The following is a 15,675-nucleotide window of genomic DNA, read 5'->3' on the forward strand; positions in this document are numbered from 1 at the left end:
CAGTCTGCAAACCTCACATACTCAGATGTACTTTTTTTTTCTGGTTGTGTGTGTCAGAAAAAAGAAAGTGTCCTTAAAAGCAGCTCAGGAGCCGTCATTACAAAAAATTATATTCATCAAGAAAATGAGGTAATTCAACACATGGTGAGAAAGCTTTCTAATAATTTCTCTGATGATCTCATCTTACTTGTGGCAACTTGCCAAAACATACTTCAACACAACGGGGAAACTCCAACAACTACCTTTCTCCTGATTGGCCACTGCTGTTAGCCTACTTAAGTCGCTGGAATTACATGTTGCGCTCACAATGGCTCCATGACCCCAAAAATATTTACTTTCTTGCCATATTCAGTCACATTTTGCACATGTAATAAGTCTTACTTGCAGTCTTTTTGCATCTGAACAGCTTCTTCTTATTATTTTATTTGTGGACCTTATTTTCTATGATATAGGACTGTTTATCTTGGCTTCGCACACCAAACATCACCTCTAGAAAAATCTTGATTCAAAAGCACAGACCCTGTCACATTTGTTTGTCTAAAACCCAACCAATTATTGACTGTATGAGCCTTGTATTACTACATAAGAAAGAAGTTGTTGACTCCAAGTATCTTAAAATGAAAACAAAATTCAAAGAGACATCTCAGCGACAGCACAACATTGCTGCAGAACACATTGAAGGAGTTCACTCAGTATTAAAAACAACTTTTGGACATGTGCATTGCATTTGGCTGTTTGTTGATCTATTTATTTATTTATTTATTTTTTCCTTCGTGGAAAATTTGTCAAATTTAAACAATGTGATGTCATATCACACGCATAGTTTGGTGTCAGTTTTCTTGAATCAAAGAGCTTCTTTGTAAACTCCAAGCCAAAAAAACATAAAAAACTAATGATCTTATCACTGCATCACTATAAACATACAACAGATTAATACAATAAGACCCAAAATTCCCAACTCCACTGAAGTATAAGCTGATGAAGTAAAACAAAGCACAAACAAACAAGTATCATGCAACACAAAATAACTGCTTGAAAGCATTGAACATCAGACTGATCTTCTTCTTGCAGAGTGTGTGGGCAAATTTGTCATTCACTAGTCATTTATAGTGAGAAATATGATTCTGTTTCATTCTTCCTGAGCTCCAGAGGCAGCTCATATCTGTCTCACGCTCATGCAGGTCAAGTATTTAATATCAACAAAATCAACGCGTGACCTGGGATAACTTGGCGTGTAGGATGTAGCGTATGTTTGCCCACATAATCATGAAAGATGTCCGTTGTATCTTCTTGCAGGTGATCCACAAATGCAGGTTGAATCACAGAAAGAAGATAGCCGACTTACTTTTGACTAGAAACCCTGCAACTGCATGGTTGGAGCTATGGTTTCGTCCTCCAAGGGCTCTGACTAGCATAACATGGCAGGCAGACTGGTGTGTTCATTACTGAGAAAGAAAGAGAGAATTTAAATTTGACATAAAAGACAAAGCTTTGCAGTAAACTCCTCGAGTGACATGGTTTGGTACCTTACATTAACACAGATGGTAGTCTTTACTTTAGCCAGACCAATAAATTGGCTGAGCTGATAAGATATTGGCCATCAGTTATTTCTTTGGCATATTTATGCTCCTCACAGGAATTAGTCACAAATGGGAAGAAGACAGAGTTGACGGAGTTAAACTTTGTTAAAATTAAATTTAGTTAAAATTGAACTGAGTTAAAATTAGGATCAACAGTTTTCGACAGACGAAGAAAGAAAGAGAGAAAAGATGGGAGGGTGGATGGAGGAGGAGCGCCATCATTGCTCTCTGACTCAACATTTTAGCTTCATTTAGTTGAAAGTGATTTTCAGTGAGAAAAGACGGCTGTACGAGGATCACAGAGTGAGAAAAGGAAAAGAAAGAAGAACAAAGGGCTGGAAAGCAGCAACAAATGTTCAAGAACAAAAAGTGAAGTATCCTCACAGTCCAGACAGACTGAGACCTCAGTGAAAAAGAGTTGAACAAAAGAAAAGAGAGTGACAAGACGAGCAAGAGACACAGATGTATACATTTCTGAGCCACTTCTATGAAAAACAGAGCGTCATTTGTGCTCTAGATGCCCAAAAGCACAATGAAACAGGCCTCTCTAATAAACAGGATTTATTAGACAGCCACTTTTATTGAGCCCATTAAGAAATGCAATAATACTGCTCTGCTGCTACAGGAAAAACTACTTTAAAGGTGAAACAGAATGAGTTACACGCTCGCCTTACATGCACGAGAGGCAACATGACGGTCAAATGCCCTGCAGAAAAGGTTTTTGATCGAGCTCTGCTGGACGGACTGAGCCCACAGACATGAAGACAAATGTCTCATCAGATCTCATGAAAAGCAAAACTCACTACAAAATATTAATCATCTCTTACATCATTTCTACCAGCGCAGCATTTTATAGCAGCGCAGGGATTTGAGAGGGTATTTCAATGCGAGTGCTCATACACAGTCAAACAAATAATAACCAGAATTACCGCCTTGCGGTTGTATGCCTCCGCCAACCAGTTATCTCTTTGCAGTTTACATCTATGTCTGTCCAAACTCATAAAATAAATGCAGTGAAGAAATTAATAAAAGGTATTAAGTGTATTTCTTATCGAAATGGACGTTGTCACTATTATTGACATATGAATCCAGTGAATAATATCCAGAGAGAAACAGGACTGACAGAGAGCTGAAGATTATGATGTCATACAATGTCATCACCTCATAATTTATGTGTGAAAATAGTCATAATTAGTGTGTGAATTCTTGAGTGATGGCCAAAAACATGTTTTGTGAGGTCACAGTGATGATGTTTGACCATCAACCTAAAAACACACAGGTCTCTATCTTCCACGTGATGAACGGCACGCAGTGCAGTGCGGCAGTTGCTGTTATTTTCTGAACGACGCAGATGTCATTTTCTTGCCCAGCACCCACGTTGTGTAGGTAGCAAATGTACTTGCACCCATCTGTGCGTACATGTGTACATGGTTACGTTGGTCTTAAAAATCAGCCATGGTCAGGAGCACTGCTATCTTGAGGCAGCAGAAAGCGATTGCGCCACTGACTAACAAAAACCTTGTCCAAAGTCAATAGTGCAGTATTTTCCTGCTATTTACAGGATGTATTATTCAGACTGTAAAACACGGGCGGATGCACAACACTCACATGGCCCTTTTTCACACACAGAGCTGGCCTGGCTCGACTTGGTTTGACTTGGCCCGTCAGCCCAGCATTGCAGGGGTTTGCACTTCCGTGACAGCTGGGCTACCCGATTGAAGGTGTGTCTTCTAACTGAAGACGAGCTCGAGGAGGCTCGAGTCAAGCATCTGTAAAGTATTTGATTAACTCTGGGATAAACACACTCATTCCTTAAATTCTTCACGATAAAAGTCCTCTGTTGTTTCGATATTCAAACCGTTTTATTATGAAGCAGCAAAAACAGGAAATGTTTTCATTCAGGGCTTTCATCAGCAGTAACTTAACAACAAGCTGAATGTGAATATGAAACGGTAAAATAATGCAGATACCTGAAAGTTCAAACAGCATGGCACGGTTTAACTCGGCGTGGCCAAAAGCGCCAGTGGAAAAGCCCCAACACGCGCCGCTTCTAGGACACTGCAGTTAATCCACGGGTCATAAAACATTCAGATTAACAACAGATGAAGCTACAGGTGGGGGAAAGTCAGTCAGGATCTAATGATTTATGTCCTGTGTTAAGGTCTCACACACAGTTTGTGTATAAATCCTGACTGCCATCAGAGCTGTTTTTAGTTTTTCTACTTAAATTTAAGTAATACTTGCAGTAGTGAATTTACAGTGCAGGGAGCTTAACTGACAGCAGCTTCTCCGATCATTAAATCATCTTAAATGATATTGAGCAGTTCAAGCTTTACAGGTGATTGTGTTTTATAGATATATGAGTGTTCTCTTTTACTGTTTACTTTAATGATCACAGATGTTGCTTTCAGTAATTAATATACGCTAGTAATGTTTCCACGTGTGCTGTAACGTAACAGCAGTCGTCCCTCTGTGGCTTTGTTCATGCATAACCTGCACACACCACACACAGTTAGGACAGGGGGAGAAGCTCCAACCTATTTCACCCACCTGCAGCCCACCCGCTCTTAATCACAATGTTAATTTTTATGACCCGGCATGTCCGACAAGCAGATTAACCGCAGCGCCCAAATCACTACAGTGGGTGATTTGAGCATCTCTATTTGCTTCTCCAACCTGCCAAATTAATCATTTAAACAGCATCGTGCTAGAGGCAGGCACACCTGGCTCTTAAAGGGAATGAGAGATGACATTGGTTTCATTTATGATACACCCAAAACACACCTATAATTAACAAAAGACTAAATAAAACCTCTTTGTCCCATTTAAATAGCAATTGGAGCTGGACACAAGCTAAATGCATGCATGCCATACACTTTTAACCACGCACTATAGATCATCCAAACAGGGCCTAATGCCTCTGGCCGTTGCCGGCTGGTGCTGGAGTGGACACATAAAAACTACTTTAAAGGTGAAACAGGATGAGAGTTACACGCTCGCCTTACATGCATGAGAGGCAGCACGATGGTCAAACGCCCCGCAGAAACGGTTTTTGATCAAGCTCTACTGGACGGCTTGGACTGAGCCCACAGACATGAAGACAAATGTCTCGTCAGATCTCATGAAAAGCAAAACTCACTACAAAATATTAATCATCTCTTACATCATTTCTACCAGCATGGAATTTTATATCAGCGCAGGGATTTGAGGGGGAATTTAAACGGGAGCACCCATACGCAGTAAAAAAACATCCAATTCCCGACAACATCCACACACAAATAAGCCCCTTAGCGCCTCATCCAAAACCACTTGGAGCACATTTTCTCATTATCCTAGCGTTCCTGTCCTCTCTGTCAGGCAGGAAACAATGGATGGCCTCTGGAGCTCTGCGTGTATGTGAATGTGTGTATTTGCTTATTTGTGTTTGGAGCGTGCAAGCGTTTGCAGTGTATGATCGTGTATTTATGTATGCACGTTTGTGTGTGAGTGTGTATGTGTGTGGGTGCCCCATAAGGTCAAGCAGCCCCTAAACAAATTGGAGAGCGTGACTCACTGGGGCCTCCCATCTCCGTCCATCAGCGCTGACAGGATGGCATGCTTATCCACCGTGCATGCAGCCCACTGTGGCCTGTAGCTATACAGCACCGCGTAGAGACATATGGCCTTATTATTGCTTCTGTCTCTGGGGGTGAGGGGATGGAATAGGTGGAATTATGTGTGTTTGAATGTGTATGTGAGTGTGTGTGTGCGGCTGCTTCAAGTCTCTGGGGTCACCATGAAAATCCACCGATCCAAATTCTCTACCTTTGCTCAGTCGAATGGAGAAAAATGGAATGGCTTGGATTGGAAAACACACACTCACACACACACATACAAACACACACATACAGCACAGGAGTGTCCCAGGTGTGTGCCTGAAGGATGATTGAGAGCTAACCCTGTGTCTGATAGCGCCCTTTGGGGACTGAAATATTCATGGCAGTGGTGTTGTTATTGTTATCTCAGTCCTGTTGGTGGTGGAATCCTAGACGGCATGCATAAGTGCCCCTGATATTAAAAACAGAAACATGGGTAGAGACAAGACCCAAATTTACAGTAATACATCAACCTCAACCTGGAGATTAATGCAGCAGTGGCAGGGGAGGTTGCATAATATTTCCCTGGTTCTTTGCTTCCTCAAATTCAAACTGACAGTGAAAAAAAAACAAACACAAACAGAGAAAATGTTAAATATTAGGAATAAAAAGAGGGTTGAAAGGCAGGCACGCACACAGTTTTGCAAGGCAGGAATACATGTGCAAGTGAATGACTGACTGAGTCTAAGCTTTTATGAGATTAAGCCCTAAAGAGCAGTTAAATGTCATGCTATAACAGTACATACAGTATGTGTATGTGTTTGCATGTGTGCTAGCGATAACCCCACTCTTGTTCTTTGGCTCTTTTTTCATTAATCCGGTTGTCCCCAAGCATTCAATTAGCTGTGGAATCTCTGATCAATGTGAACTGTAAAAGCATGCCCTATGAAGTTAAATGGGGATTAATTATTGAATACCAATGCTCCTACTTGTTCTGTAATGTGCCAAAAAAAGCAAAACAAGGCGGTTCAGAGGAAGAGGAAAAGAAGAATGTTTTCCTTTAGAGATGGCTGTGGGTTAAGCTGAAGATGAGACGAGATGTTGTTCTAAGGCTGAGAGCTAATGTCTCAGTTCATCTTGTGTTTTTATTGGATAATTAAACAAACTATGGCTCTCCTTGGGGAGTGCGCCTGCATTTCTGTGTGTAATTGTAGTCCATGTTGTGCTGCATGTGTGTGGTCACACAATCGTTGGGATTTATTTTGCGCTTCAGCAGCTGAAAACGAAACTACACTTTTTTTTTTCTCCTCCTGTTATTTTACCAGCCGGTTCCTTTGGCTCTGACTCATAAGAATTAAAAAAAGATTTCATCTGCTTTTGTTCAGACCATCTTTTTGCATTGTGCATGACGCCCTACTGGTTTTCTGTACTGAAATAAATTTCAAAGCTTATAAAACTAGGTGAACATAGCTCATTGCTTTTTCATTTTTTCAGCAGGGAAGATTGTCTTTCCTGGACTTGGGCTCAAACTCAAAACAATATTTAATCAAAAGCTCAGAATGTTTATTTGAAGTTGCAGCTCCAACAGACAGAAGATCTGTGCTGAAAATGTGATTCAAAAACAATCCTGTTAACCTTGAGGGGCAGTTGGCAGATTATCCTTTGACCTTCACTCAACTAACCCTTTGCAAACACTTACTGTTGCTTTATCTGTCTAGATTTGTTTTCACACAACACATAGGCAATGTGTAATGATAACACTGACAGACTTAACATCAAAAGTAGTAAGTAATTAATAATTTCCTTGATTCACACAGTAAGGTCTTTGATTTCACACTGTCGTAAACAAAAACAGCTTTTCTTTTCTAGCCAGCAACCTTGGACTTTGTAATTGGAAATGACAACTGTCACTAGCAGATCTTTTCAGCAATAGCTTGCTAGTGTCAGCTAATGCTAACTCTTAAGTCATGGGTGTATGAAGGAGAACTGGATACAGCACCTGAGGTGGGGCTCCATTCTTTCCTATGAACGTTGCTCAGTGGTGCATGAGGCCAAAAGTGTCACTCCCCACTGCCAAGAAATTACTCAGATGACTGTATACTGTGCATGCATACCAAACCGCCCTGCTGGGGAGTCGACTAACTTCCGGTTTAGTCATCTGCTAACTTTGGTTAAGTTAGTTATAATTTCATTTTGTGGTGTGAGTTGCAGAATTTTGGAGATATCGACCGTAGAGACGCCTGCTCTCTCTCTATAATGGGACTGAATGGCACAAGTCATGTGCTGCTCCAAGCACAAAAAAAACCCAGCGTCTCTTGGGTCTGACCCATTATATTTGACAGAAAGCAGAAATTGCTACAACTGATAACGCCAAAACTCTGCTATTCACACCAAAACAGTGTATATGGATAAACAGCACTACAGTCCAGATTAAAAATGTAAATTTAAAATTTTTGGGTGACGTGTCCCTTTAATGTTTTGTTTTAAAATAAGAATCCTGTTTAAGCATCTTAAATATGACATGATGGCTACATACACCATCACACCACTGTTCAGGAGCATCATTGTTTGTGTGCTGCAGGGTAAAGTCAGCTGTCATTCAAATGAATGAGGGGGCTGCGTTTCTTCACACAGTGCTGTTGTCTGTCTGAACATGGCTTTAGCCCAAATATTATATCACAGCATTATAAATAAAATGGATGGTTTGGATGTTTACTATAAAAACGTATGTGGGCAAGCGACACAATGGTTTGATATGTGCATTTTTCATATTTTTAAGCACAATCTACAATTTTACAAGAGAAAAGCATTTAAGGACGAAGAATGACTGACAACTGTTGGTTTAGGAGGCACAACACTATCTGAGGCGTAATCTTCCCCCAAATCAAATAAAGAGCAGGACATAGCTGCTATCAGTACATAAGCTAATAAACTTGGCATACTAGTTTCACGATACTAGACTATTGGAGATCTTCTCACCTGCCGACTGTCTGGGGATATGTAAATGCAAGGTAGTTTTTTTGCACGTCAGCGAGAACCCATAAACAAACCTAAATAAACCTATGTCTCTTTCACTTTTTTCAAGGACACGCCTTATGGGACACAATGCTAAACACACAGTTTGATCCATTCTTCACTCTTTCTGTGTGTTTTTAGTTTTATAAAGGCTGAAACATTTGAGGATCACTTTAATTAGAAGCTCGTGTGCAATGCTTCAGCATGTACAGAAATCAAAAGCTTTACAGGCCTAGCCACAGCTGGTAAACTATGATTGGATAAACACTGTTGGGGTGTGATTTAAGTAGCCTACTTTACCCGTATTTGCATTTGTCAGTCCCAGCCGCTCTGCCCTGCTTTCCCCTGACCACACATTTCCCCCCAACATTGACTCACTTCAGTATTTCCTTGGAGTGGCCGGTGTTGGAGCTCTTTTTGTCAGGCGTCCCGAGGCAGCTCGACTTTAGCAGAGTGTGTGGCCCCCGGTCCAGCATCATGGTGGAGGTCGCCGTGGCAATGACAGCCACTGCATCACGTACCCTGGCCTCGATGTTGTAGTCCCATTCGTCATATGACACCGAGATAAGCCCTGGGAAAGAAAGAGAGATGGAGTGAGGTGAGAGAAAGGGATGTATTTCCATAGTGGGAAGAAAAAGTAGCAGAAAGAAATATGGAGAAAGATGAAAAGGAGGAGGAGAGAGACAGAAAAGTGTGAGAAAGAGAGAGAGAGGATACAAATAGGCAGGCAGAGGCAGAGTGTGATGAAAAATAGCCAGAAGGGGGAAAGATATACAAAAATGAAAGCATTTTAGAGGAGGCTGGAAAGCGGCAAAACACTGAGACAAAATTAAGAGTGCAATCATACCTACAATATTTTAATTTGTTCTAAGCCAGACTGGAGCTGTTTACTTTGCTATTTACAAAAAAATTACTCACAATGGTTGAAAACACGCGAAAAAACAGCTGAATATGAGCGTCGGTTGAGCCCATGCTCATCCCTCAGCTCATTTTGTTATGCTTGGCTTTCCAAGCATGAGGAACTGCTGGCTATCAGATGTCAGCATCCATTTCTTCTTGCACCCATAAACAACTGTGTTTTCAGGTCACTTTCTGTGGCTGGTTTGGATTATTGTTCACATTTGGAATCTGCACTGTAAATCTATTGTAAAAAGGCTGACCTGCCTGAAAATGGTGTCGTTTGTATGAACTACAGGAGTAAACGCTTCAGATAAACTCCAGACTTCAGACATGCTTGGTGAGGGGAAAGGAGCAAGAGAGAGCGACCGTAAAATGACAAAGGGGTGTCTTTGCTGCCTGCTCTGATTCCCTGGAGAGATATTTTTAAAACAACATTCTCTTAATGATGAACTCCAGGGAGGCCAAAGCTCAGACTATTATTAGAACTGATAGTCACCATAGAGAAGTAAAGCTTGTCAGTCCACATTTATCTCATCCTTATGTGAGGTATTGCACAATAAGCTGGTGTAAAAATAATCATATGTGACAAAGTAAACTCTAAAACAAATGATAACCTCCCTTACCTGAGGTTACCAGAAATCAGTATGCACCGTGGCACTGAGTGGCACAGCATAGTGCAAATACACCAGGAGTACATTTGCATAAATGCAAACAAGCCCATCTGTCACTTGTGCCCACATTTTAATACAAAGTTGGGGTTTTTCAAACTATCAATGTATTGATGCAGATACAGATTTCAGTGTTTTGCTCAACAGCAGCAGAGACAATGTTGAGACAGGTTGGGCCCCGCTGGTTTAACATCTGGCCCTCTGATTCCCTGTCTACAGATCAGATGACGTCTGTCGATACAGTCATTCAGTAAAGTTGTACATACTATAAATGCTGAAATTCAGAGTATTTAAAGGCTCCCTTTCCTTATTTTTCTTGCTTGGTTTTGCTCAGTTCCTGAATTTATGGGATCATGATTATGTTATTTGATCCCATAGACACTAACTGAGCCACGATTGCCTAATTCTGCTGCTTGGCATAACTTCAGACTACACCAAACACAAAAAGGTCTGTTCAAAGGCATTTATTAGTTTCTGATCTGTGAAAGTAGAGAAAAACAGTAAAATTCCCAAATCCCGTATCTCTGAACTACATCTTTAACCAAATCACACATTTAGTCTATTCTATGGGATTTCCTTTTGATAATTTATGTAATTACTAATCTAATGTTTTTTCATTTCCTTTCTCTGAGCCTCCCCTGAAACTGTCTGGAGCCCACCCTGGAGAGGCCGCCTCCCACTTTGAAAACTTCTGAGAGTTTTGCTACCTTTTTGTTACTTCTATACTTTAAAATGTTTTGGTGGCATCTTGGCACATTGAACTACTAACTCCATAAAATACATAATGCTCGATTTCACCACTACAGACTGTATGTAGCTTTTAGTTGTAGCTGCAGTAGGGGGCCAATCATATGTCAGATTAAATTAAATAATGCTTAATGTTCTTTTTTTTTTTTATCTGGGTGCAAAACGTTTTTAATGCAGGCATCTTCTGACTGGAGACGTTTCGATACTACTTGGAACTGAGTTTTTTCAATTGACACCTTAAAGGTACTGAATTGCAAATCCAGCCATACTGATTAATCCCAGCTACTGTATTCTCCAGTGCTTCCAAAAATATCAAGAATCAGGAGGTTTAGTGTCACTTTTTAACCAAGCATGCACTGATCCAACTTTTCTAATACTGATTCAGATTCTTAAACTTAGGGTATTTGCTAATACAGAGAGTCAATCTGATACAAGCACCATCTTTTTTTCCATACTGAAAACATGTAAACAGAATCAGCTGTGGCTCAGGAGGTAGAGCAGATCATCAACTAATCAGATCATCAGTGGTTCGATCCCCAGTTCCTCTAAATGCTGAAGTGTCCTTGGGCAAAATACTCATCACCAAATTGCTTCTGTGACCACAGAATCGTCATGGGGCACTTTGTACAACTCCTGCTGAGCAGCCTCTGCCATCAGCGTGTGAATGTGTGAATGTTGACATGTGTTGTAAAGTGCTTTGAGTGGTTGGTAGACTAGAAAAGTGCTGTTTAAATGCAGCCCATTTAGTACACAAAGCTCTTTGGGAATTATTTTATCTAAGGTAACTTAAGTTTGGGTATCGCTGTGGCGCAGCCCACAGTGACTGAATGTATGCAGCTGACAGCAGAAACACTGCATTATATAATGACATTAAGTACCTTTCACTTGAGTAAGGACAGCAAAGAGGTGACAGGAAATTAGAGGAGAGAGATGGGGAGTCAAATGCAACAAAAATGCCTCCAGTTGGAGTGGAACTGGGCTCATTGCAGTTCATGCTCAGCGCCTTAACCCCTCTTCCACAAGGTCGCTCCGATATCCATAAGCTATTAAGATGTAATTTTGGTAGAAAGGTACTACTGCTATGGAAAAACGAGGGCTTCCCTGGCAGCATCTATGTTACATTTAACCCTGCCCTGGGAATTGTTTGGATTGTTTTACAGCTAAAAAGAAGATGCCTGATGGCACAAAGCAGTGAGAGGGCAAAGATGAGGCCAGTAAAGCTGTCAGGGTGTATTTATGATCCACCCAACTGACACAGTGGTTTATGGAAACTGGTCTCGATTCTTAAAACCGCTAATAATACTAGTGAGAGAGACAGAGAAGTCTGTTGGTCTTATTTGTTTACGATGTGATTAAAAACAAAGCATCATAATTAATTTGGCAATGAAGACTTTGTGTTTAAAATCTGACATGTGGCACTTAGTGAGCTTTCTCTGCAAAACATTAATTAGTTGCATTTTTTTCAGTCAGCAGTGGTGAGATGTTTTGAGCACATGAGATATCTATTTAAACACGGAAATAGGTAAGACCACCTCCTACTGAGGCTGGTACCAGTTTCACATATATTACAGATATTTTAGACTGTTTAATGTTTTAAAGTCAGTCTTAATTTTGCTCTTAGATTAGTCTAACGTAAGTTAGACAGTTTCAAAAAACAGCTTACTATAAACTCATTATAATTAGTTTATACGTATAAAGAATTGAACATTTTACTGAGGTATACAGTATTATGAAAGTCTTTGTGTAAAGTTCTGTAACTCAACTCGACTCTGCTCCACTGTAGTTAGTACTCTCTACACATATCGAGCTGATCATCTTACAGCTTCATGTAAACAAACTCTGCTGGTCAAACTGAGTCAAGCCAAGCAGCACATCAGCACAGTAGAAGGTGACGATGGAAGCAACAAGCCTTCACTGCTGCCGCCATAAAGGGCCAAAAATTGGTATGTTCTTGTGTGTGGTTTGTCATGTTTACAGCACTGCCAATTGGAGCTGGAGCCGAGGCATTTGGAATGAATGCCAATTGTACCTTATTTTCACTGAAAATAACTTTTTGTTCAGTGTAAAAGGCAACGCTATACCTACCAACTGGGAAAGAACACACACTCAGGAGCTCTGCCTTGGTCTTGAGAAGCTGCTGACAAACTCAAACCTATGCTGTACATTTACTGCCAGACTGACAACTTCATTGTCCACCTTTTCCTCTGCTCACCACGTATTCACCATCACAGTAAGTAGCCTGCCACTCTTGCCTAGGTTACACAATCACCACGCTATGTTACTCTGACCAATCAGAGTCTGGAGTGTTTGCTGGGTTAACTTTTATTACTGGGACTAAATCCAAAATACTCCCAGGGTAGAGGCATTTTAGTTTATCCCTCAGAACTCAGATCTCAGTCACAAATCAGACTTGAGCCACTTTTGCCCGCAGTGTGAACGCAGCCTAAGTCATAGTTTATTTGTGAAACCGGTCCCTAGTGTTTGATTGTACCTGTAGGGAAGACAGAGGGAACGTGGTCTGCATCTCCAGCCACCAGCGAGGGCACGATCCAGGTGAAGCCATAACCTGTGAGACCCACAGAATGGGCCACCTCAAAGATAGTGGAAGCCTCCTCTTTTGTGCAATAGAGCAGAATAACAGGACTCTGCAGTTTCTTCAGCTGGTTCTGGATCTTGGAGTCTCCGTCATCCACTGACATATCCAGTAGGAGGACTTCTTCTAGCTCCCAGCCCACAAAGCTGTTCTCGATGGTGCTGCGGACCTAGATAAGAAGGGGAGATGTGATTTTAAAAAGTGTAGGCTGTACACATACAGTACAGTGAAGTTGTTAAGAAGAGATACTGGAACAAAATTGACTGAGATGTCTCCTCCTCCAGCTCCCAGATTGCAGAACTGTTCTGTCTTTACACGTCTCTTGGGAGTAGGACAAAGTGGTCGATTTTTTAAAATGTAACAGGAGCGAGATTAGGTAATCTCTTTCCCCAAATCTTAAAGCTATATCTTCTCTCACACACACACACACACACACACACACACACACACACACACACACACACACACACACACACACACACACACACACACACACACACACATACACATACACATACACACACACACAGAGGAAACTCTCATGGAGATGGAGTCAATTCTATTTTTCTATGGGCACTTGCAATCGCAGAGCACAGAATCACAAGGTTAATAGACTATGTGTAGGAAGAAGTGATTTTTAGGGTTGTGGATCCCTAATTTATACATAACATTTAGATGAAAGAAATATTTTTGTTTATGTGTTTTAGTGTCAGAGAGTAATAGCTGTTACTTAAGTGAATAAATGAAGAGGGAGTTATGCAACCTGACTAACACGCAGTATTTTCTATGTAGTATATCCCATTACAATACTCATTTTCTTCTGTATTGAGGAAAGAAAAATAAACCTTGAATCTTATATGTATGCTTAGTCTTTGCTCCAGAGAGAACAGCAAAATAGAACTGGCCTCAGCTTTTCTCACTGCTTACAGGGATAGCTCAGTACTTATACATATTCAGTGTATTACCTACAGCAGATAGCTGGTGGCATACCCTCAGTTTGGAGAAGCAGTGAGGAGAACCAGTAAAGAAGTTAAGTTTACTGCAGTCGACAGGGTCAGCAACATAATGTATTTTAGCCACTCAGACAGCTTTTTCTGAAGTGAAATCACTGTTAAATTACAGTTGTCCTGCTTAACATACTCAAGAACAGATGTAATAAACCAAATATCAAATATCACTTTTTCTCGCTTAACCAGACTAAACTGGCAAAATCAGTCATTTTACTTCACAGTTGCTGGTCTACCGCTGCCTCCATCGGTTAGTTCACCATCGGTTTGTGCTATTGTGTAACTTCTGTGTTTTAAAATTTTATTTTGGGTTGCTAAAATCGCACAATAACACAAATTAACTGATTGAGGCAGTGGTTGACCAGCAACTCTTTTGTTCTGTTAGGTAAAATTAATGTTTATGTAAAAGGAATTTGGTTGAAAGATATTTGATTTCTGTACTGGTGGGTTCCTTTTGGAAAAGGCTGTCTGTCAAGGTAAAGCGGCGAAAATATTGTCCACAGAAGTGCATTGCTTTGCTTCTGTGCTGGCAGTCCTCTCTGTTTCTTCTGGGAGTGTGTCAACGAGTGTGTTGATATTTTACACACACTTTGGAGACGTACAGCAGGGACAGTAAACTATAGTAACTGTACATTATATACATTCAACATAAAGCTAATTTGACAGTGAAATGCCCTGGAGAGGAGAATAAGCACTACATGTCCTCATTCAACCACCATTTAAACAATTAATATGTGTGTTTTTTTTTCACTTAAACCAGACTGATACTCTAACTTTGTTCAAAGGAAAGACACTGCCATTGCTGCACTGTTATTGAGAAATGTGATTAGCTGACTTTCAATAACTTTTTATTCTTTTCAGATGTGTGTCTGATGTTCAAAGTTATTCAGGATCTCATACCATTCCCTTTAAAGAGTCTGTTCTCAGCCCTGGAGATAAGGAGGCTGAAGCCTCACTGAGTGACTGCATTCAAAAAGACATGTTCGGCCAATCTGCCTTTTTTTCATTAAAGCAATCAGAAAATGGAACTCACTACCCACTTACATCAGAGTCTGCCAAACCTTATCATTTTTCAAAAGCCTGAAATTATGGCTTAAAACCAGGCAATTGTGTCCTCAGAAATTGTTGCTTTTTGTTAGGATCATTTCATCAGTTGTACATAGCCCTTGCTAAATCAACAATAAAAAAAAATAATGCCACACATCATCTCTAAAAGATAAAAGAACAATTTGAAAACTACAGTATCTGCCAGGCCTCTTTTAATGTGTCCCCAAAAGACAAAAGTAATAATATACCTAATGTGCCTGGGACCCAAAGTGAAAGTGTTTCTCTCATTTGAATCCATGGTTGAAGAAGTTTAAAGCCATTAGATGTATAAGTAATAATAAGTATCGTGTTGCTTCTGGAGCCAATTTTTATTTTTTAGGAATACATTCATCATCTTGGCACTTTTCAGCCTCAACTTATTGCCAAGTGGTATATTGTGTATAAAGGTTTGCCTGGTGATAATTGAAGTATGTCAGCTTATTTATATAGCACCTTTCAAGAGCAGACATCACAAAGTGCTTCACTATAAAAATAACATAAAAA

General features: G+C 40.4%; 1 protein-coding gene across 2 annotated transcripts in view; it reads right to left on the bottom strand.

Moving 5' to 3' along the window:
- grin2bb (glutamate receptor, ionotropic, N-methyl D-aspartate 2B, genome duplicate b) overlaps nt 1-15,675 on the bottom strand; it is a 133,901-nt gene that overhangs the window by 41,601 nt on the left and 76,625 nt on the right. For both annotated transcript variants that reach the window (XM_084715511.1, XM_084715510.1), the window contains exons 4-5: nt 12,977-13,247; nt 8,549-8,741 (exon numbers count right to left, since the gene is read on the bottom strand). In XM_084715511.1, the coding sequence (XP_084571637.1) occupies nt 8,549-8,741; nt 12,977-13,247 (464 nt within the window). The remainder of the gene's footprint in view (nt 1-8,548; nt 8,742-12,976; nt 13,248-15,675) is intronic.

Source organism: Lutjanus erythropterus, chromosome 3, assembly GCF_056507025.1.
Source record: "Lutjanus erythropterus isolate fLutEry1 chromosome 3, fLutEry1.hap2, whole genome shotgun sequence".
Classification (NCBI taxonomy): Eukaryota; Metazoa; Chordata; class Actinopteri; order Lutjaniformes; family Lutjanidae; genus Lutjanus; species Lutjanus erythropterus.